The 24,515-nt window shown below is 35.3% G+C and overlaps 1 protein-coding gene across 4 annotated transcripts; it reads right to left on the minus strand.

Moving 5' to 3' along the window:
* Positions 1-1,880: 1,880 nt before the first annotated feature.
* Positions 1,881-15,082, minus strand: LOC120186407 (SUPPRESSOR OF ABI3-5-like). 4 transcript variants are annotated; one of them, XM_039190342.1, is made up of 16 exons: positions 14,901-15,082; positions 14,577-14,671; positions 14,362-14,402; positions 13,348-14,095; positions 13,185-13,256; positions 13,007-13,099; positions 12,848-12,927; positions 11,976-12,126; positions 11,468-11,555; positions 11,293-11,384; positions 11,144-11,212; positions 10,293-10,472; positions 8,373-8,565; positions 3,068-4,012; positions 2,724-2,908; positions 1,881-2,061 (listed from the first exon to the last, which is right to left on the minus strand). In XM_039190342.1, exons 2-16 carry the CDS (start codon positions 14,628-14,630, stop codon positions 1,882-1,884), a joined length of 3,171 nt encoding a protein of 1,056 aa, XP_039046273.1. In that variant the 5' UTR covers positions 14,631-14,671; positions 14,901-15,082; the 3' UTR covers position 1,881. The 4 variants fall into 4 exon arrangements, with proteins under 4 accessions (XP_039046273.1, XP_039046274.1, XP_039046272.1 ...); XM_039190343.1 differs by having other exon boundaries at positions 2,724-2,875; positions 11,976-12,129; XM_039190341.1 differs by having other exon boundaries at positions 11,976-12,129.
* Between the last annotated feature and the right edge of the window lie 9,433 nt (positions 15,083-24,515).

Below are 24,515 nucleotides of genomic sequence, written 5' to 3' on the forward strand. Positions count from 1 at the left end.
AAGGTAAAAACATTCAATATTGGGATAATGTGTGTTCTTATGGTCTCATTTCAGTCTGGCACACTTGCTTTGCACAATGGTATCTAAATAAGGTCATAACGATTATATTTACATAAAAAAGTTGTTATTAGATTTTTACTTCATTTTTTAATAATTATTTTTATTAAAATATACTTCTGAATAACCATATCAAACACTCTAATCTTAACTTTTCAAAACCACTTTTAAATTACTTTCTAATATCACTAAATGTACTTTTCAAAAGCAATGTTAATGTAGGACTAGGCCTAGGGCCCACCCTCAATAATTAGAATACATTTAAATGAAAATGGGTAAATGATACTGGTGTCCCTCTTAATTTTTGAACAATTTGAATTCGGTTAGTGATTTTAAAATAAATTACATTCTTCTCACTTTTGTGTTTGGTCTATCTTATTTTGATCACTAGATCGTTGATTCCTGTTAATTTACTAAGACGAAATGTTATTAAAAAATGGTTAAATTTTAACTTAACCCTGAAATTTTAGATAGAATACTAGTTTAACCCTAAAACTTAGATAAATATTAATTTAACCCCTAAACTATAGATAAAATATTTTATCTAAAGTGTTGGGGTTAAATTAATATTTTATTTAATTTTTAGGGTCAAATTAGTATTTGTATAAAATATAAGGCTAAAGTTAAAATTAAACCTTTTTACTAACATGTCACATAAGTAAACTAACGAAAGTAAACGACCAGTGACCAAAATATAATAAATCGATAATGTAAATGACCAAAATTTAACTTTTCAAAATCATTGAGCAAAATAAGACATGCCGAAAAGAAAAGAGATTATTAGTGTAGTTAACCCAGTAAAAATATATGAGTTATGTTAAAATGTTACATCGGTTGAGTTGATATGATTTTTCTAGACTCGGTCATATATATAACACATATCATTGCTATTACCTTTTCAAATTAAAAAATATATATGAAAAATATTTATATTGGCCCAGCCAATGAAACTTTTCTGGATTTGCCACTGAAACTAGGTGATCTAATTGATAAAATTAAGATATCAATAGTTAACTTAAAATCTTTCTATAATTAAGTGATCACGTTGTAGTTTACCCTTTTTTTTATTTGGTTTATAACATTAGGGGATTTTATGATTCGTTTGGATATATTATACCTATTTCCTTTTTTTCCCTTTTAAAAAAGGTAAAATCACTTTATGTACCAAGAAAAGGTTAAAATCACTTTTAAACACCCACAGGTCCAATCGAAAACCAGGAAGCTTTAACTTTTTTCAAAGCAATTATTATTTCTTAATCTCTTTCGGTTTGTGGCCACAATAATCTTTAGAACACACGTTTAAATCCAAAATTTTACGCTCAACTTTATATAAAATATATAACCAAATAATTAAAATTTGTCATTGTCTTTTAAATCATTAAATTCACAAATTTTCTATCCTCACCATACCAAACAACCAGAAAAATTCATTCAAAGTCTCAATCCACTGAGCCCAAAACCTTCACCCTCTAATGTCTTTTATTTCCTGATTTCAACTCCAACAAGAAGGAGAACCTGTTTGGCTAATGAATTTCTAACCATAAAACCTGATTTTAGTTATTATTTTATAGTTAACCAAGTCTCGTTTCAAACCGATCTCTGCCGGTTGGTCTATTCTCCGATTCTATTATTATGGAGGAACTCTTAGACCAATGGGTTCATGATTGAACCAGTGGGTTCGGTCCGATCTGATTTCTAAAATCGAATTCGAAAGCTCAACTCAGGTCACATCAAAATTACAATGGCAATAAATATGAATTTCTTTCCGAAATGACGCATATATGTATAAACAACTAATTTCACATAGTTTCTACCTATTGGATACTAAGACATTTCACGAAACCTAGCAAGTGCTTTCTTATGAATCACAGTTTTGTAACTGTCACCGGCTTGCACCTCAAGGCTTGGGTCCAACTTCTTTGTCTGGCTTCCGAGTCCTGCTCTACCATCCGTTGCCTGCGCTTGTACCGGTTCCTTCATTCCACTTCCATCCTTCCCCAATCCCTTTTTTTCATTTCATTTCCACAATACAAAACAAAGGGAAGCATTCCCCCAGATTTACGAAAAGAACATTTTGTTAGAACTTTCTGCTTCAAATATGAAAAAGAGCAACTTATGTAACCACTTAATTCATCTCTCGATTTTACCTACAGTTAAGAGAGGAAAAAAAATACAGTCGCAATGTAACTAATACTGATGCATAAACATCAACATTCTCTTTGTACGCTTATCATCGTTTCACCTTCCAATAGAATGAATGCAAAGGGTTTTGAGTCCTTGTTGCTTCGGCTTATGAACAAGTGTTACAATAGAACGAAATCAAAGGGTTCGAGTACCGTTGTTCGGACTTGGGGAAAAAAAGTGTGATATGAGGATCACGTCTTAGAAGATGTTTTCCATATAACTGGAGGGTCCTTTCAAAAGGACATGTATATCATCTAATATGTCTTGTAAATGGGTACTCGGGGGGAAAATAAATAAGTCATGGTAATATGCCTTTGATGAGCACCGCATAACTGGGGCATGAGAAAGTTGGAAACTCCTTTTTTTTTTCTTCTTTTGAGGTAGGGAGGACAAAAGCAGAGCTACAGGGTAAAGCAAGAAACTAAATAGCACTTGGCAAACAAAAAAAGAACAGCTAAAAAGTAAAAAGGAGAGAATGGTACCGATCCTTCATGCCAACCCATATTGCGGAGCATTTGGTTGCCCACATTTTTCTCATCAATTGCTTTCTCTGTTGTGATCACCTCAAAGCTTTGAACATCATCCGACACAACCCCACGTCCACCTCCAACACCAGGTGGGAAAGGCATTGGATCTGAGGAGAATTTTTTGAATGCCATATCTCGATCTTGAAAGAGAATTTCTCACAAATTAATAGAATTTTTTATAAATACAACAATGAAGCCATCAAGTCATATAGCCAAGGCCTTTGAACAAGCAATATTTAGAAGAAATATTAGGCCTATTTTCGAGATGACTAATATTCAATACTGATAAACAAGCTTACTTGAATTCCTGAGCTCCTGGCCAGGCATATCATCTCCAGTGGAAGATGACGAACCATACAAGTTCCTCCTCTCAGCCGCACGGTCTCTGTAACCGGTTTGAGACTGCTCCTTTGTGGTAGAAGGCACTGGCGTTTCATAAAACCTTCTTTTACCAGTCACAGATACAGCCGAAGGTGTATAAGAACCCAATGCAGATGCATCAGTCCTAAACGGAGTCATAACTGCGGGCATATCTGAATTAGTTGATGAAACTTCAGCACTTCCAATAACAGCTGAATTGGAAACTCCAGTGGATGATCCAGAGTATGGGGTATCAGACTTCACCACCCCTCTAGCTGAGCCTCTTATTACTCCCATTAAAGTTCCCCCTGTGCTGTTGCATACAGGCCTTGCCTTTACTTGAGATTCCAAACCCCCAGTAAACGCAGCTAGGGCGGTTGTATTGACTCCTGAACTTGATGTATTACTATCCTTCTGGCCCATCACATCAAATTTAACTTTACTCTTGGCATGTTGTCCAGATGGCTGAGGTCTATCCTCAGATGATGCAGACAAGTGATTTTCATCAAGAGTTAAACGGGTTGCCTGCCCTTCATGACTCCTTTGTTTCCACATTGTCAACACGTTATTCATTTTCTTCTTATTAGCCAGTATACTGCTCTTCGAAGCAAGTTTTATCTCTCTTGCTTTTTCCTTCTCTTTCTTCTCTGCAGCTAGTGCTGCTGTTGCAGCAGCTTGAACTGCATCAGGTAAAGAGGCCGCCTTCTCAACTGAAGTGACAGTAGCAGCAGGTGCAGATATTACTACCTTCCTACTATCAGTTCCCTTGGAAGACTCAGACTGCTTATTAGGTGTTTTGTTGTCATTCTGATCACAAGGGATGTACTGCTGAGACTGGTTATCGTACGAATACCATATCCCACTCTTACCATCATAATAAAGACCTGCATGTTGAACAACTAAAAGAAATTAGGTCTAAACTTGCAACAATAGAGAATTATCATATACTTAGCTCCAAAAGTAAAGAACTTTAAAAAGAACAAAAATTTGCCCGTATGTTAGCATTGGCATAGAAACATTCAAAATTTTCCTCCATACAAGAATAAAAGTTGTTCTGTTACTAGTATAGTTAAATAGTTCTGTGACACATCGACTGCTCAGTTAGATAATTTTTTTTATAGAAGTTGGAGGTCTCATTAAAAACTCCCTTCGTATTCTTCCACATACTTAGAAGTATGTTGAAGAACATAGGAAGGAAGAAAAGAGTGCCTCATATTTTATTAAAAAGTAGACCAAGTACATGTGGTAACACCGATCCCTCATACGGGAATATACACCATTACAAACCAAATCACCTAGAAATCTTACATCTTCAAACAAAAAGCCCCTAAGACAATAACCCTATTTCTAAAATACACCACAAGATGTAAGATAACATAGCAAAATAAAAACCAATGATTACAACCCCAAACTAAAAAAACCTCTGGAAATAGCTACCGAAACAATCACAATCCAAAAGGAGGAGCAAGTTCTAATGAAATATCGTAATCTTCAGGGACCCAAGAATTAGGTTTGAAGGAAGGATCAACTTCATGCACCAAGACATTGAATAAATTATCACCGACCTTCAACTCCAACAACTCATCAATTCTCCCTTGAGCTTTTGTGAGTAATTGAATTTTAGCCCGATCAAAGGACGAAGGAAACTCACAACTGTTGTCAATTGCTATTAACTTGCCCCACTTAGTTGCAATGTTTTTGAAAGTATCCCAATTCTAAGCGTGAAAAGGGATACCTTCGCAAACTAACCACACACGCCGACACTCCACCACTAGGCTCTCTGACCAAGTTTCCATTCTGGAAAACCATTATGCAAGCGTCTCTAACTTATCTTCCTTCACGCTTCTCAAAGAATCAGAGTCTTCAAAAACCATGAGAACTACATTTCCAACAGCTCTCATTAGCGTGAAACCAGCTAATCCTTTGGCTTGTATTTGGTTAGCAAGATTACCAATTTTGATAAAGTTCTTGCACCACCCCACAAGACAGTTGTTCAACACTTGTAGTTTATCTACATCCACTATGCCCTCAACTTCAAAGAGTTTATTCCTCAAAATATCTTCCCTCCCAGACTTACTGTGATCAACTGTCGAGGACTTCCTCCAGAAAGACTGTCGAGGTTTATATTTAGCCAAAGAGGCTCTGACTTTGCTGCCGTAAATATAATTACCATTCATCTTTGATATCGCTATCTTGGCTTCTTCTATTTTTGCATAGCGAATAAACCCAAAACAGACCCCTTTAGAGTTTCTTTTTTTAGGAATGAAGGCATAATAACTTGACCATGAGTGCCAAAAATATACCCAAGTCTCTTCCAATGGATCGTCTCTGGAAGATTTTCGATAAAAATCGTGTAACAACCATTTCTGATCCCATTTTCGATTCTTGGATGTCCATCCTTCGACCAATTTTGAAACTCGTTTCTTCTCCTTCTCGTTACTTCGGAAAACTTTTCATAGGAGTAACCTTTCGTAGTGCTCTCCTTGGTTCCATCATGATCAATAACAGCGATAGGAAGAGCTGGTGTTGCCTGAACTACAAAATTCTTCCCGACCTTTTGTTTCCCGCCTTGAGAGGAAGACATTCCATTGTCATCAGTCCTAACATGTTGTTGACAGTCTGAAGTAGTTTTGACAGAGCAAATTTTCAGACGCCCGTTTGATAAAGAATTTTCACCAGACCTCGCTGAATATACTCTTAAATTTTGCTGATTTTGGGGCGAAAATGAATGTCTGTAGGTAGTGCCGTCGGCCTCAACTGTCCAACCTGCCTCACGAGCCAATGCGGCCAGTACATCGTTCATATTAGAACGCTCAGTTAGATAATTGTTTTTTAGAAGCTGAATTAGTTCAATTATTTTCAGTAACCATTAGGTCATAGTCTAATTATTTATTAATAACTTCTGTTACATTTTGCAACACTTCGAACTGTCACAAATTATCATCTTTTATGGTTCATTAATATATGTACCAGAGCTTTTTGTAATCTCAAAACCTACATATTATCCAACTTTTTCTTTGAGTCTCGTCGAAAATGAATTGCCAGCTTAATACATGCCAATGAAGTCGAACCAAAATTCACTCCAAAACCCTAACCCTATTTTCCACCAAATATGATGTTTGTCAGCTTAACTAATGAGAAACAAAGCCAAGTTCATATACAGCTCACTTCCGATCATAATTTGTCAAGCATAAGCATATAACTTCAGACATAAGGTCAGTAGGAATTCTTTGTCTATCAGGGAGGTCTCTAATCCTCATTCATCTTGGATTTTGAGAGGAATAACTAAAAATTATCTGAAGGAAGATTCGGTGGGAGATTGTCTAAGGTCAAATTCGAAATTGAAAATAGGAAATGGCAAGTCTATTTCTTTTTGGAATGACATTTGGGCGGATGACTGTCCTCTGAAATTCCTTTTTCCAAGAATTTTTGTGCTCTCCCCTAATAAAGAGGGGAAAGTTGAGGAGTTTGGCAGCTTCGAATCGAGTGGTTGGGTGTGGACTGTCCAGACCAGGAGGAATTTGTGTGATTGGGAATTGGGCCAATGGTTGGAGTTGATGTCTAAGTTGAAGGATATTCAACTTTCAGAACTTGTGGATGATTTTTTATCGTGGACTGCTAGCGGAGATGGATTGTTCTCAGTCAAATCTTGTAGGAATACTCTCGGTTTTATGTTTGGGGGTACTGTAGTGTGGACGAAAGGGGTTTGGCAAGGCTTTGCACCACCTCGGGTGGAAGCTTTTCTTTGGCAACTTGCTCATCAGAAAGTAGCTGTCAAAGTCGAGTTGGTCAAGAGAGGTATACCCCTTGGGGATGATATTTTGTGTCCCTACTGTAAGAATCAGGAGGAATCTGTGCAGCACCTATTCATCTCTTGTACGGTGGTTTGGGAATTATGGAATAAGGTAGCAAATTTCTGGGATATTGCCATGGTTCTACCACAGGATCCTCCTTCTCTTCTTTGTTACTGGGGTGAGTTGAGGGCGAAATCTACGATTTGGAAGTTTATTCCGGGAGCCATCTTTTGGTCTGTATGGAAATTTAGGAACGCATGGGTTTTCGAAGGAACTCCTATTGACAAAGTGTCACTATTCTTCATTGTTAGATTCAGGATTGCTAAATGGTTCCTAGCCAAATTTCCGGGTATAACTTTACATGAGGATGCGCTGATTGGTAATCCATCTCTAGCAGATGGTGTTTCTTCTAGTAAGGTTATTGAGAGTGTTGTTTTGCGCTGGTTACCCCCACCAGTAGACTTCCTAAAGATGAATGTAGATGGAGCCGTTAGGCAGATTGATTCGGTTGGAGGTATTGGAGGTTTATTAAGAGATTGGAATGGTTGCACTCTTTTGACTTTCTCCGAGAGTATTGGTCAAGCAATCCCCCCTCTGGCAGAATTAAAAGCTATTAAAAGAGGCTTGGATATTTTTCTGTCTTCTAGGTGGGCTGCAGTAGCTAGGTTGATCGTCGAAAGTGATTGCTCGTCTGCAGTGGAATGGATTCATTCACCGGTTCTGGCTCCTATTTTATTCTCGTCTATTGTTTTTCAGATTTCAAGGCTTATTAGTGATAAGGTTCATTCAGTTAGGTTTATTCCTAGGATGTGTAATGGAGAGGCAGATATCTTAGCTAAAGAAGGGATTGGGTGATTGTAAGGGTTTTTTTATTATTTTCTTAATTTTGGGTGTAGGTTTTTATGATGGGAGGTGTGTTTCAGTCTTATGTCAAGCAATTTAGTGTTATTTTTTTCTATTATGTAACTTTCATTATTAATAAAAGTTCCAAGGCACTCTTTCCCTCCTTCCTATGATTAATGACCTTTCTACAAGGTCCTTAGTTAAGAAGGGGGGTTTTAACGAGGCCTTTCTTTCCTATCAAAAAAAAAATATCCTTCTACCAAATACCAACACAGACTGATTCTTATGTTCTATTCAGAGTTTACAATCTCTCTGTTCTTGGTAAGGGTTGAAGTTATGACTCAACCTAACCACACCCCACCAATGACAACTTGAGCTGGGGACCATGCATAATGAGAATTTTATGAGCAAGAAAGCAGTTGCAACAATAGATGGACCCCCAATTAATGCAACTGCTAATGATATAATAGTTCCATTCCCCTATCAGAAAATTTATGTTGAATTTAAAATAAATAAAAAAATCCAGGATCCTAATTTTGATTCCTAATGTGCCAAAAAATAGAGAAAAGAGCTGTCATAGAAAGCTAGAAGAAAATGCAAAATGAACCTGTATTTCCATCATAGTAAAACCCAGAAGCAGCATCAAAGTAGTAACCAGAGGCTTTGTCCCATACAAATCCAGAATGCAAAGTCGTACCATCTTGTTGAACTGGAACTGTACCAATAACTTGCTCCTGCCAACTAGTAGACTGCTTGTCATCTGGATTATATTCCTTTGGTGTCCATCCAGCAGCATCATACTAAAAGGATAAATGACAATACTGAGTCCAAAAAGCATTTAGAACTAAGATGAATTGGGACGCAGGAAATAAACTGTGTAATTACAGAAAATTTAGAAAAGCTTCAAAAAAAAAAGAAAAGAAAGAGAACCTGCAAGGAATCATCACTAGTCATATTACATATTATATAAGCTAAAAAGGAAAGAACTTTGCAAATCATTGAAAAAACTAATTAGGAATATTTTGGGGTTGGCATCTAGCTTAAAGGGCTTAAAGTAGGTTATGTACAAGAGTAGACTCAACATACAAAATCAAATAAGGAAAATAAAGGCACCATCTCTGATGATATCAATATGAACAACTCAACACTGGAAGGCTCTGTTCTAGCAATTCACCTACATTAGCCGCACAATACAAGACTCGATATTAAAAAAAATTCTTTTTCTTTTAAAAAAAGGCACCAAGTCTAATGATGCCAATATGGAGAACAACATTAATGAAACTATTAGAGAGAATAATTATGGTTGCAAGAGAGCTGACCCGCTCCGATTATGTCCCAAAAGTATTAAGTAGGGAAAGTGTATTTACATGTCAAACTTTTCGCGCTCTTGCTAAATTGAACACACCATGAAATGCAACAGAAGAAAGACAAACTAAACATACAAAACACATGAAAACTTTAATATGTTATAACACAACTGACCAATCAGTCATATTTAATGGTCTTACAACATTTTAATTGATTAACTCTTCACATTGAAAACAATAAGTCAATAACAAACAGTCTTTTTCACTATCGTGTCCAAAATATTCATGAATCTTATATCTCGTATACTTCTAAAACAAAGGGGATAAATGTTAATAAAATTATGAAAAGAGATAATACCCTTTGCGCAGTTTTCCTAAAATAAAGAAGATGAAATACTGCAAAAGCAATTGTCTTGCCAACAAATTAGGGTGTCTACAGTTTCCTAATTTGTGGAACTACGTTACGATTGCTTCTTTTAAGCTTCAAGACCACCCCAACTGGAAGAAATATGCCACAATTGAAAATCTTATCCAGCCTTGAAGCTAACCCAGCAAGCTGAGGCCCAGTAATAACCTCTCTTTCTCTAAAAAGAGGAAAAATATTGCTTTAAATAACACCTTATAACGACAAATTTTACTAGTAATAGCTTCTTCCATTTTCTCCTTTAATTTGTACTTCCCACTTCTTTTATGGCTTTTATCAGATATAGTGCCTTGCCTCTCATCTTGAGGTTTTAGATCTTGCACTAGGATTAAAAATTTATTTATAAACCTAGTATAAAAAGGCTGTAAAATAATTACAGCCGCATTATTCTAGTTATTTTCTTGAACTAGTAGAAAAAAACTGAAGTTTTAAAACCCTAAGTTTTCTGGAGTTCCTCCTTTCTTACTCATCTGTTCAGCCCTTGATCCACATCAATTTGCTTGCTGCACTCTTCTCATTCAGCGGTGTCGTATGCTCTTAGTTTAATTTGCAGAAATATGCTACAATAACCAATTTTCTCGAAAGGACTCCTTGATACAATACATTCGAAAATGGGAGAAATAAATGTAAAGTATCATACTGAAGAGAGAACCAAATACTAAAATGCATTTTGTAATCACATGATTGAGGTTAAAGGTTCAACCCAAATGCTTCTACACTACATGGCAGCTAATATGATTTTCTAAACAGTATCATAGCTGACATCTTCATTAAAGCTAAAGAGATCATCAAATACCTGTTGAGAAAATGCTGCAGCCTCAATTGCAGCAGCTGCAAGGCTGCTTGACTGTGAAGCTCCCGGTGCCCCTGATCCAGGCCCAAGAATGCTCTTTGCATACGCTACTCTTAGGATTTGCCCATTCTTCTCAAGCGTTGTTCCATTTGTAGCTTCTAGAGCTTTTGTGGCATCACCAACCTACATGATATCACATATTTTTCAATCATAGCTTATATGTTAAAAACAATTCTGCCAACCAAAAGCGCTATATTTTTTTTCCTTTTTTTACTCTTCTGCTGGCAATTCATTATAATTATAGCAAAACATCCTATAGAGGAAAATTGTAGAGGCAGAAAAATATAAGTAAACCATAGCTTTCACACATCCTGTAACAGAGCGCACAGTTATAAGCATTGTATAGTACCAGCGGCCCCATGATGCAGGGTCAGTTATGTGTCAAATACTGTTGTTCTGCTTTATTTTAAGACCTTGTTAGAAGTACCGTAAATGAAATAAGAACAGCAGAAGCAACCTACAGGCTACAACTGAGGATATTTTCTCTCCATTGCCTAAAGATAAGCACGGAGGGTTGACAACATTTGAAAAAAACACTATTTCAATAGAATAGTCTCACATTCTATTTTTATGACATTGGTGTGAAATAAATGTACAAAAACTCATTATCCGAAAAATTGTACAAAACCGTAAGATGTTAATTATTAGTTGTAAACAGATAAGAGCTCTTCGAATACATGAAACAGCGTTTGTACCCACCTGCGCAATAAATATGATACTAATTAAAGTCAGCTTTAATAATTGATAGTTACAGCTTTTATAGGAAAGCAATGCCATAAAGAAGCAAGATGTACCGAATGGAAATGAACAAAAGCAAACCCCCTTGACACATGGGTGAACTTGTCTCTAACAAGGCGAAGATCCTGCATATTAATTCCATAAGATTGTAGCTGCTATAAAAGAGAGTTTACTATCAAAATAGAATTATGATAAAAACATAAACCTTAATTGGAGCATGTTTAGAGAACTCATAACGGAGCATTTCCTCATCGGCATTTTCATCCAACCCACGAACAACCAGTACATGAGTAGGACCTAATTACATTGTCAACTTAATATGTTATTGCAATTACACAAACACTGATACAAGCCTACTCAAAATAACAGCAACTACCGACCTGACTCGGTTCCTTTCTTTCCTAAGGATGCTGAATGTGATAAAGATATGTCAGCTGCTGGAGCATCGTCTGTACGTGGTTCATTACACTACACAACAGGGCAAGAGAAAGGACACATTGACTTAGCATAATCTTTGGACATAATCACAACAAAGGTGCAAATTTACACAAAACAAATGCACCAACGAGTAAAAGAAATGGATTAACAATAATTGGATTTAGCAATCAAACTTGGGTAGACAATAATATCAAGTTTTCAACAGCCAATATAAAGTGCATTGCAACTTTTGTCATCTGCAATCCATGAGCATCCATATCCTAGCCTCTAACATCACATTCCGGTATGCCTTCATCCAAAGCAACATAAAGCTAACAAATTATAGCTACCACTTATTGACCTAGTGATGTGAAATAGCAGAAATGTAAATGTATGGTGCATCACTAACTCCACTTTAAACAATTAAATTTTATGACAACAATACCAGAAAAAGTGGGATGAAATACTGACCTGAAAACATGCAGTTCGTCGTGCAAAATTGACACATCCACATATGGTGCACATCCAATCACAAGGTACTGTGATGCCCCTATGATTCGAATGGCCCAACTTCATGGCATTATCATTACCAAAAGGTCCACCAGTGCTTCCAGTGGGCTTACTACTGCAACAGAACAGATTTCAATGTATTACATATGCAAACTCATGGTAGGAAAACCAAATATGTTTTATATAATAGAGAGCTTCCTTTCTTTTTCCTTCGTCATCAGAAATTCAGCATAAAGAACAAAAAATGGAGAGAAAGAACGTTTCATTAAATTTAGAACCATATCAATTCATCAAGGTACAGAAGCTTTAGGTAATGTGTGTGTGTGTGTCACTCAATAAGCAATAAGAATGAGTGATCCTAATTTAAAAAGGTGCATACAGACGTCTAAGGTTTTCTAAGGGGGAAAAATATTACTAGCAATTTCATATTTCCATTCCATGGGGCCTCATAACATGTAAATCCAAAGTTCAAACTTCAGCGCTCACTTATATATTCAAATCAGCTCCCGGTTTAAGTTTCCATTTTAAGAATTACAATTGATAAGAAGCATTCCTGCAACTAAATAAAAGAAACTTTTTGTCAGATCTAAGAGGATCTTGTGTTCCCTGTTTTCTGCTTTGCAGGTATCTTGAATTATCTGTCAATAGTCAATATTTTGAAGCAATCTTGTTGCCCTCAAATTAACCTGTTTTCTACCATCAACCAAGAAAGGAATACCAAAAAACACGGTAAAAATATTTTCCCTTAAACCTAGCATCACTAATCAACATAAGATTAATGAAGATGGCCTCACATGAATAACTTCAATCATGATTGTAGAATGAAAATTTACCTGTACTCGAAGAAAAGCTTCCGACCATCAACAACAAGACCATCATCACCAATCCTCTCCATCATACTGCTTGCTGCCCCCTGTGCCAGAAACAATTTCCCTCATAAAACATTCAACAATACTGAATGGAAAACATTGACCAGTTAAAGGGATGAGTACCACAGAAGGAAAATCAATAAAAGCAAATCCACGAGAAATCCCAGAATGTCGTTCTTTGATGATTCGGACATGGCGTAGTGGCCCCCATTCGGCCTTATGGAAACATAAAAATTAAGAAACTTTACTTATATCTTGCAATAATAAGAGCATTCAACATAAACAAAGAGCAAAATATTACAAGAATCTGATATAGATCTTCTTCGGTTGTTTTTTGTGAGAGACCCTTCACAACAACAGTTGCAGATGGCGCCTGAGAGAAAGCAGAACTTTTACTCAGATTCCCAACTTAAAACAAATGCAGCAGCAGCAGAAGCACAAAGAACAAGGAAAATGAAGCATACCACGGAATAATGTTCACTTTGATATTTCTCTTCACGATCCCTTCGCTTCTCGGTCTTATCATTCCGATCATCATCATAGCTATCCTCACGATGGCTTCGTCCATGGTTTCGACCTCGAGGTGACCTTGATCTAGGACGATCATCACGTCCACGGGACCGTGATCGAGATCTCTCATGTCTTTTATGTGAACTCTGATCTCTCTCTCTACTCAAGTGATCTCGTTCACGCGATTCACGCCTCCTCCAATTGCCCTCTCTCCGACTGCCTCTTTCATAATCAGAACCATAACTATGTCGGCCATATTCATAATCCCTCTCACGGCTGTTGTCCCTGCTCTGATGGGAAATGCGTGGCCTATAGTCATAATCATCATATGAGCTATCTCTTTCTCGTCCCCCAAACCTAGAGGGCCCGTCAAATTCATGATCGTGAAAGTTGTCAACACCATGATATCCATCCCGAAACTTATCAAAATCTTGAAATTGAGTGATCTCGTGATCACGAAATGTATCCATGTCACTATAAGAATCAGCATAAGGCTTCTGGTGACGCCTAGAATCCCGATTGTGGGGATATTCTTCCTCATAAGTTGTCCTCCTTGATTGAGACCAGATACCAGAAGCTGCAGGTGGAGCGGATTGGTTCTCCCTCTCCAGAAAATCTCTGTGGTAGGAACCTCTGAAATACACATTATCCCTCGAGTATCTTTCATCTAGATACCTCCTCTCATCATATGAACCACTGACCCTGTAGCAGTAAGAAAGAGAGAGGAAGAGGAAAGATAAAATGTGATATAACGAAACCAAATCTTGGTGTAAATAAGTAATTCAATAGCAAGATGAAATCAGAAAACTGGTAGTAACAGAATTAAAGCAAGAGGAAAACACAAAATAGGGCAATTTCAACAAATAACTTGTGAACCATGTACCTGTGTAGGGAAGCACAAAAAACAAAGAAATTCAATGTAAAATTTTACCTTGGAGACGATGAAAGAGAAGTGGGCAAGCACTAACCGGTAATTGTGGTCAAGAACAGCAGGAAAACCCTCAAGAGCCTGTGGATTGAAGAGAGAAGTTATGTCAATGAGAGAAAGTAATATGAATTAGGCAAATGGAGAGTCCATATCCTGAGTGCTGTAGGGCTTTGTTTCATATGTGTATAAGGGGATGAGAGAATGATCCCAACCCCGTATAGGTGATTTGCTTATAAAGGAGGAAACCACAATTACGTTGTTATTATCCCATTCATGTCCTTGTTGAACAGGGTAGCGACCAGGGTCCATTTTCTTTCTTTGTTTCGCTGAAGCGATTTTCGTATAATTTCCTGATATAAACGCACAAACATAGAAAACAAACACAAAGAAACAGAGGGTGTTATGCCATTACACGAATCAATCGAAGCAGCAGAAACCCCCCTACGATTTTGGGAGAGAATCAAATCTCCTTTTTCCACATTGATGAATGATGAGAGCAGTCAAACAAATCAAGGGGGGAAAAACAAAATTCCTAATTACAAAGTCAAAGTCCCACTATCTGCATTTCATTTTGTTTACCTGCCTAAGGCCGAGGCTGAGGCTCAATTGAAACTTGAATCAAATCTTCGTCCGCACTCCCAATCTCCGGTTTTCCGCCTTCCTTCTGATTGCCCAATCCGATTTCCTTTCAATCTACAAACAAAAACCTAAATCCTTTTGGGAGAGACTTTACTATTGAGTATTCTCGATATTATTTTTATTCTTATTGTACAATAATAACAATTTATTTACTACAGAGAGATTTGAGAGGATGGCTCGGATCGGCTCGACTCGTTCCTTGTTAGCTAAACAAATCATAAAGACTGGGACCGCTGGTTGCCACTGCCTGAAAATAAAATGAAACAATCTCTCAAAACCCTAGTCCCTAGATGTTTAAAAGTACAGTAAATGATATCTTTAGTTCTTATAATATTATTTTTGTTCTATTTTGACATAAATTTTTTTTAAATTATATTTAATGTTTAATTAGATTTGCTCTGTCATTAAAAATTTAACACAACAACAGATGTGGTATTTTATATTTTTTAATGATGATGTGTTATTATTTTATGGTTACAACTAACACGTCAACATTACTATTAAGTTTTTAATGGTAAGCATCAAAATGAAACCTAAAATAAACATTAATTTTTTTTAATTAAGTACTAAAATGAAATAAAAATAATAGTTTAAATACTAAACACATAATTTATCTTTAAAAATGATATAGTATAATAGTTCATAAACCTTAAATTTCATTTCAAAACAAATAAATTGACATTCATTTAAATTTTCATCTACTTTTTTTTACAAATATTGATATATAATTTGATATTTAAAAAACACTTATATATAAAAACTTTAAAATTATTAGAAATAGAATCATTGAGCGACCTCAATTGTTAACAAATATCTATAGGGTGTGTGCATTGTTAATAGTCACCAAATTAAAAATAAAACTTAAACTAAACGTTAGATATTATTTTTTTAAAAAAAATTAGGTACTAAAATGACATAAAAATAATAGTTTAAACACTAAACACATAATTTATCTTTAAAAATGATATAGTATAATAGTTCATAAACCTTAAATTTCATTTTTGATCTTTTATTTTGAAACAAATAAATTGACATTCGTTTAAATTTTCATCTATTTTATTTTACAAATATTGATATATAATTTGATATTTTTTAAAAAAAATTATATATAAAAACTTTAAGATTATTAGAAATAGAATCATTGAGCGACATCAACTATTAAAGAATGTCTATAGGGTGTGTGCATTATTAATAGTCACCAAATTAAAAAATATACAAATTTATTCATTAGTATTACAAAATTATATCAAAATGGTCATTGTTTGTTAAATTGGTAACGGAATTGTTGGCAATAATTCTTTTTAAATTTGATATAATAATAACACATTCAGTTCTCAACACATATATTTTATTAATATAATTTTAATTTTAGTGAATTCAATAAAATTATTCTTCCATATTTACAAATTTTATTGATATAGGTTTTATTTTAAAATTTTAGAGAAAAAGTACTTCTTTCTTTCTTTTTTTTACAAGTTTTATTAGTTTTTCTTTCTTTATGCGAAAAATAAAAATCTCATTTCTTTTAGGGTAAAATTATGTTTTGTAACACCCCAACCCGTATCCGACCCGGATACGAGTCCGAAGTGTCACATTGACTTTTCAAACCTTGACTCTTAAGAAAAAATCCCGGGAAATTTAAAACTTTATTTAAAACAAAATACAGACTTTATCAGAGTGCTCGTACTTAATGACTTATTACATGCCAACACTTTATACATAACCAAAAACATACTTTGTCAAATATTTCTGATCTGATCTTTTGGTAAGGAAAACTGACCTGTCTTGCTCCGCATCACTCCTTACTCTTCTCGAAACCTACGTGTGAAACAATCACACGCTAAGTCGAAGACTTAGTGAGGCATAACCACTTATAATGCACTTTAAAACATATATATTGATACATGCATGTTCTGTTCTATCATGTTATAGCAAGTCCAGGCATTTTTCATATCGTATAGAATCATATCAGATTAATCGCAGTAAATTCATACATACACATAATTCATCATTCACATGTTATCATATAATCACATACTTTTTCAATCAAACACTATACACACAACATCATATAATTTCTATAGCATTTATCATACCACTAACTTATATTTGTTCATATCTCTGGATTAGCCCATGTATATATGTGAGAACTATCGATATGTGAGTCTATAGAGGTTGTGCACTATGCTGTCACCACAGCTCGTATAAATGCACCGAAGTGCCCCGTAGAATTGCACCGAAGTGCCCGTAGAATTGCACCGTAGTGCCCGTAGAATGATGTCCATAAGGACCACGTAGAATTCCTTAAGAATCATATACATATACTATGGATCAAGTATGTGTCTTTCAAGACTTCACACAGGTTCCAAAGGATATACATATGTCCTAAAGAACCGAATAAACCCTCGACTCTTGGCATGCCAACTATACCCCTAGCTCTCATGACACATAACATGGGCGTTATCATTTCTTTCATTTCAAATATACACATAAACTTGTAATTCACTTTCACATATCACGTATCACATAGCTTGTTTTCATATGATCACATAGTCACGTAGTTCACTTACCCGTAGATCATTTCCATATAATTCACATGTCACATATGTCATGTTTTCATATAATTTCTATCATTTCTCACCCAATCACCTTTATTCCTATAAACATACTTATCATATCTTGTTCACATAAGATCATATATTTCATATAATATATCGAAACACCTAGAACACTTTCACGTAGCTTATAGTCATAAGTTTTGTCTCGTATCATATACTTGTTTTCACATATATATTTCCTATCAATTCTTATACCATCACATAATTCATTTAACATACATAACATATCATGTAACATTATAATAGAAATACTTATAAGTCATATCACTTAAAGCACATATACTTATAGTCACATTGCTTATATCTTAATCGTATGCCTTCTCTTAAACATATATTCACATGTTCAGGTAATTCACCATTTCATCACATAATTGGGTATTCATATAACTCATTTCATTTCATTTCATCTATCTATATATATATATATCCTCAAGATTATCCTAATATAAATCATATAGCATTCTTATATTTCGTATTCATCTAGGGCAGACTTATAAACATATCTCACTTCTATTATTTCTATATATAATCTAATCTGTTACTTAATTCAATTTCTTATAGCTCTTATAATCTTCTCATATAACTTCACAAATTTCTATCATTCAACCCATGTGTTATAGTTTTATTTAAACCTATGAATCTTTCCCATCTAGCTTATCTTATACGTTCATCTTATCATTTATGTTCAAATCCCCTAGTTGGTGTACTATTTTCACTTCATCCTATAGATCAATATTATCCAGTTTATTTCACTTATCATATAAAAATATAATTATATTTTACTATGATCACATAGTTTATATCTCATACTTTGCTTTCTCATGTTCACCTATATCATGTCATATGGCTCATATCTTTCTCATGCAGTCACATAGTTCAGTTTCACATATGTATATATATATATACCTTATATAGCACATACTTCTCATAACATTACATTCAAAAGCATGTCAACACATATATTCATGCATACATACAATTCATGTCATTCATATACGTATAATCATAAATTCATGCATTCTAACATAGGAAATAGACTTGTCGCAAGTCTTGTTTCCATTTAGCACCATAAACTAACTAATATGCACTCACCTGGCCTCACTAGCCAAATCCAATCTCTTATCTTTCCCTTGATCGATCTTACTTGCTAAACGTTCCGGAATTGCTTTATGCGTAGAATCTACATAAATGTACATTTCGAGACCATCATTAGATACCTACACCTTGTAATTGGATACTATCAATTTAAACGAACTTATTAAATCCATATCCCCAATTTTCCTTTAGGGGGAATCGGTTCCCCCCCATGGGGTATCGGTTCCCCTATGACATACTGGAAATTCTTGTTCGTTTGAAGGGGTATCGGTTCCCCTTGAATGGGTACCGATTCCCCTTGCCCAGAAATCATATTTTCAACCCGAAAATTACTTCATTTCCTCTCAAACACTTCATATATCATCCCTTTTCATCCTTAACTCTAGTACACATACTTAAACCAATCTATATTCATTTATTTCATCTTAAACCTCAAAATTCTATCTTCCATATAAGATTCAAAATCATACCAAATTTCCAATGTGTTCTAATTCCAATTCTAACACTTCCTACCTCTTAATTTAATCCTTGACAAGTCAAATTCAACTTCACAATCTATTAACTCCTTTCATATCAAAAATTCACTTAAAAACTCATTTTTCTTAATTTCTCATAACTTGTTAATCTTTGAGGTTTAAGCCCCCTAAAGCTTTCCTTAATCTTTCTTAATATCCCAAAAATCAAAACAAGCTTTAAAACGAAAGAATTAACCAACTAAAGACTCACTTACCTTATACCAAGCTTCACGGTGGAGAGGAGGAAGAAGAAGACTGAAGAATGCTATGGACTATTCTTCATACGTGCTTATTACCCTTAAAAAAATTATAAAAAATCTTTCTGGTCAAATGACCATAATACCCTTAATTTCCTTTAATAATTACCAAATAACCTTCAATATATATATTCAAATAATCATTGAATTCTTTCATTCTTCTACTTTAGTCACCAAATTCTGAAACTTTACAATTTGGTCACTAACCCGGTATTGCGGATGTTACAAATCTCCCCTCCTTTTTAAAAAAAATTCGTCCTCGAATTTTTCACTAAACAACTTAGTAAGAACATATCTTCTAATGTTCTTATGCTACTTCTTTTACTTAATCCTTCTTTCTCTTAGTTCTTCAACTACCTTTTTCCTTTATACATCCTTATCATGTTACTTATCATATAACCAATAGCATCAGTTCTTATCACTCAAAATCCTTAATCAATCAAATTCTTTATCAATCTTTAATTACCTTATAACCATACCAAACTTGTATTTCGTCATCATTTGACCAAAACTCAACTTTAAATCCTCTTTAATGTGATTAAACATATACTTTAAGGAGTCAAACAATATTTTCACATCACCTTGCACACTGGTCTTATTTCCATATCAAAAATTGTCCTCTGTACTTCCATATTTATCGTATATGATCCTTTAAATCAATCCCTTTCATTTCTTTATTCCTTATTCCTTATACATTAATCATATATTTCCTTTCATGTTCACATACTCTTGTCTTATTTGTAACCCCCAGACCGATGCGGGTAGCCCGATCCGATCCGGAAAGTCACATTAGGGCCACCGGAGCGACCCACTGTAAAAATAGCGGAAAATTTAAATCTTTTTATCCGAACATGTAAACTTATAAAATCATTTGTCACTATTTAAAAATAAAACATATTTCCAGACTCGTATATAAATCAAAATACAATTACATGCTCCCTAATCACATGTACCATACTCTGCAACAACGCCGGAAGAACTCCCTTACTGAAGTCGATAGATGCTCTGGTACAATTCTTTTAACCTGAAAAGATGAGTAATAGAGTGAGCTTCGAAAAGCTCAGTAATACAGAACTACCAGATGATGCTGATGAACGTGCAGATACAGATAAATATTTATTTCCTTATTGTTTCCGAACATTTACATATTTTTATGCTGAGCAGAGATCCTACTGATATTTCAGGTGGTAACGGACAATGAGCTTTCGTTTCAGAGAAATATTTCAGATGACTGAGTTCAGGAGATCAGAATAGGTTTTCTAGTGTGTTCCCAAAAATCATGTAACTTTTCAGATTTTTTTTTAAAACACATATATATATATATACCCCCATCCGTCACGAACAAAATGTATAGTTTCCCCAGAACCATACAACCCCGTCACTAACAGTAAGGCCCTGAGCACACAGCCGAGGAACCGGTAAGTAAGGCCCTGAGCACACAGCCGAGGAACCTCCAAGTAATCTTCCTCCAACAATACCCCCAATAAAACATGTTCCGTCCGTAAACGGATATATAAAAAATCAAAACATAATTCAAGTCAAGTATCATATCAGAATCCAGGTCATGTATCAGATCAGAATCCATGTCAATATCAGATCAGAATCCAGGTCAGGATCATAATAGAATTCAAGTCGGAAATCAGATAAAATATTTATATGATTAGGGAACACACCAGAGTTTACAGATATTATTCAGAGGTATTGGATAATCTTAACAGGTAGAGAAACATGAATATTCAGTATACCGATAGGATATCGGAATTTAGAATCACTATTTGAAATAGTTCATTAACTGACAGAATCATCAGTTATTCAGAATGTGAATTATCAGGATATTATCTTATTCGGACAGTTTTCAGAAGCTGTACGTAATCAGAAGGGTATTCAGAATCCTTTACATCCATGTCGATTGATCGGATAATCGAACAACTTGAGAACGAAGATTCAGAACCTTAACAATCTATGTCGACTGGTCAATTCATTTTCCTTCTAGGGTATTTACTCTTTAATACCACAAATTCTTGTCCGTAGACCATTTTCGGAATTATCGCTGAATAAATCTTCCAATGACTTTATTTCATTTCCACACTTCCACAATATCATGAAATGTTGACGTACTTGATTAATTTGTTCATAACCCATTGTAATTGTACACTACGTAAACTCATCAGAGTTTCCAGACTTATCCAAATCACTTACTAAATCCTCAGTCATTGAGGTTACCTATTTCATTTAGCAGTCATCTCCATTCCAGTTACTTCAGAATTTTCCAGAGTAATTCAAACGTTCCTGAATTTCAGATACATGTTGTACTTCCATCCCATTCAATTTGGTCTTCGTGGTTGATTGTTGAACAAACGTCCAATTCTTAGTACTGAATACGATCTAGATCTGAGCTGAACTGAATACTTCCAAGATTCGTCATCGAGCCAAACTTGAGAAGACGAACATATGTTCCAGTAATATCTATGCCATTCAGGTATTGACATAGCTTTAGGTTTGATCTACTCACTTAAATTATTTTCCATTACCTTTAAAGGTAGTCCAATACATATGCTTACTTGGATTCCTTAATTAATCCAAGACATTTACTTAATTTAGGCCATAAGGGTATTTTGGTAATTTTGATGTTTAGTTTTGTTCCATTCATTTCAGAACTCGAGGATATTCAATCATTCCTGAGCTTGGTGATATTCTTGGGTCATTTCCATTACAGGGGTATTTTGGTCATTTTACAGATCTACGGTATTTCAATCTTTTCCTTCCATCCGATCTTATTATTTAATTCAATCTTATCATTTACTTCAGTCCTTTCGAACAATTCTGACAGCAGAATACCCCGATAAATTACTCTTCCAGTATTTACTCATTATTCGAATATTTTCAGGTCAAGTGTCTTCTCAGACTTTACAAACGGAATATCATAAATTTTCCTGCACTAAGTCGGGATCTTAACAATTAAATCCGTACTTAATCGAGTTAAGTATGAATCCTCTAAGTATTTTCTCATTCAGAGTCATCTCAGACTATTCTACCTCTTAAGGCATTTCCGTAATTTCTTAACCAGATAAGTTCGATATTAGCTCTTAACGAAAATAATATAATTTAGAGATCCTATGATTAATTTCTTTCTTGAACAATCTCTGATCTTGAAATAATTCCCTTAACACACTTCTAGTATCTTGCATAAACCTTCTTGGGGTTAAAAACCGGTTCTCCATAATTTCCAAGTAAAACTAACATTTCTTATGCACATCAATAGTTTTAGCAGATCAATAATTCTTCTCAGATTTATTAATCCACTTCCAGAGACAATTCTTATCATTTTCCAACATAAGGGTAATTTCGTAATTTCCCCTAATCGAAATATTATCTTAATTTATCATCTAAGTACCTTTAATGAGATAAATTATAATCTACAATCCATGGTTAATTCTTTTATTACTTAATTCCGGAACTTGTAATTTAATTCAAACCGTCCTCCAATTTCTTATAATAGTCATCTGAGCCATATTCAGTTATCTACTTTCTACGTATTCGTACCTAGTGTAGATCTTCATTAATTACACATATGAGACCAAACATTTCCATTCATGCATTTATCAATACCAACATGTTCCATAAAGCATAAAGAGGTAGTAAAGTATTACCTCGATTTCCGTGCAATACTGATCGACCATAAAAATTCCATTCGAACGCCTTTGATCTTCAATTCAACTTCCAATAATTCCTCAGATACATATCAACATAAATTATATCAGAAACGAAGCTTAATTACGATAAACGGATCGAATTGGGTGATAAATCAGTGAAAGACGGCTTACCGGGTTCGAATTTGGCGAAACGGACTTCGGATTCGGATTCAGGACGTCGAAAGCATAAAATATGACCTTTCGAAAATTCAGAATTTTCGATCAAAATCAAAGTCAACGGGTTTGACCGGCAATTTCGAGACCTTCGGGTTCGAATTTCGAAAAACGGACAGCGGAATCGGATTTGGAACGTCGAAAAATGTCAGGATAGGTATACTCGGTCGAAGTCAAAGGTCGTTTAATGCCCGATCAAAGCCGGTCAAAGTTTTGGTCAACAGTGGTCAACTCCGGTCAACGGTCAACGGTCAACGGTCAACGGGTCAACGGGTCGGGTCGGGTCAACTGGTCGGGTAAACGGGTCGGGTAAACGGGTCGGGTCGGGTCGGGTTATGACCGGTCAAACCGGTCAACTATCCACTAAAACCGGTCAAACCGGTCACTTTTGTCTTCCCCACGCGCAGTGGCGGCGCGTGGGGGCGCGTGAACAGTGATAAAATCCCGGAAAAATTTCTAAAATTATTTTGAGCGATTTCGAGATACTTACAAAGCTCGGTTCACAATTTTGAACGGCGGAGAGCTCGATTTCAACAAATCGGAAACTTTAACCGATTCACCTCCACACGCGCCGCCGCCGCCGGAGAAAAGGGAGGACACCGGTGGACTCGGAACGGCACAAGGAACACGATGGTGCAGGAGGTGTCGTAAACGGATGACCCGATCGTTGTGAATCGATGAAAAACCAACTAAAACCGAGTTATTACCGACGATACTTCCGACTGAAATTAACGACGAACGGAGATGATTCACGACGAAAGGTTTGAGGGGTTTTGTTCCTCGGTTGACAACGAACACGATGGTGGTTTCGGCTCGTCGATCGGAGGTCGGACGGCGAGTAGATCGGAGTTCGAAGTAGGGAGAACGAGAGAGGAAAACTGGAAAATTTTCCGCTGAACCTGCGCACGGGGGAACTTATAATTCAACATATATAAAAATTGGTTAAATCATGACTTTAGCCACTAAACTTCATGCATTTCTTAAAACGGTCTGCCATCTTTGAAATCTGACAATTTAATCCCCAAATTTCTTCCAAATACCAATTAAATCCACCACTTTATAATTTCTTAATTTTAGCCCCTAAATTGGGGTGTTACAATTCTCCCCTCCTTAAAAGAATTTCGTCCTCGAAATTCATTAATGTCACATAATTGCAGAAATGAAACTTCCATCAGTTCTTTCATATCTTTCATGTAGCTTTTAT

The sequence above is a fragment of the Hibiscus syriacus genome, unplaced genomic scaffold (assembly GCF_006381635.1).
Source record: "Hibiscus syriacus cultivar Baekdansim isolate YM2019G1 unplaced genomic scaffold, ASM638163v2 tig00113338_pilon, whole genome shotgun sequence".
Taxonomy (NCBI): Eukaryota; Viridiplantae; Streptophyta; class Magnoliopsida; order Malvales; family Malvaceae; genus Hibiscus; species Hibiscus syriacus.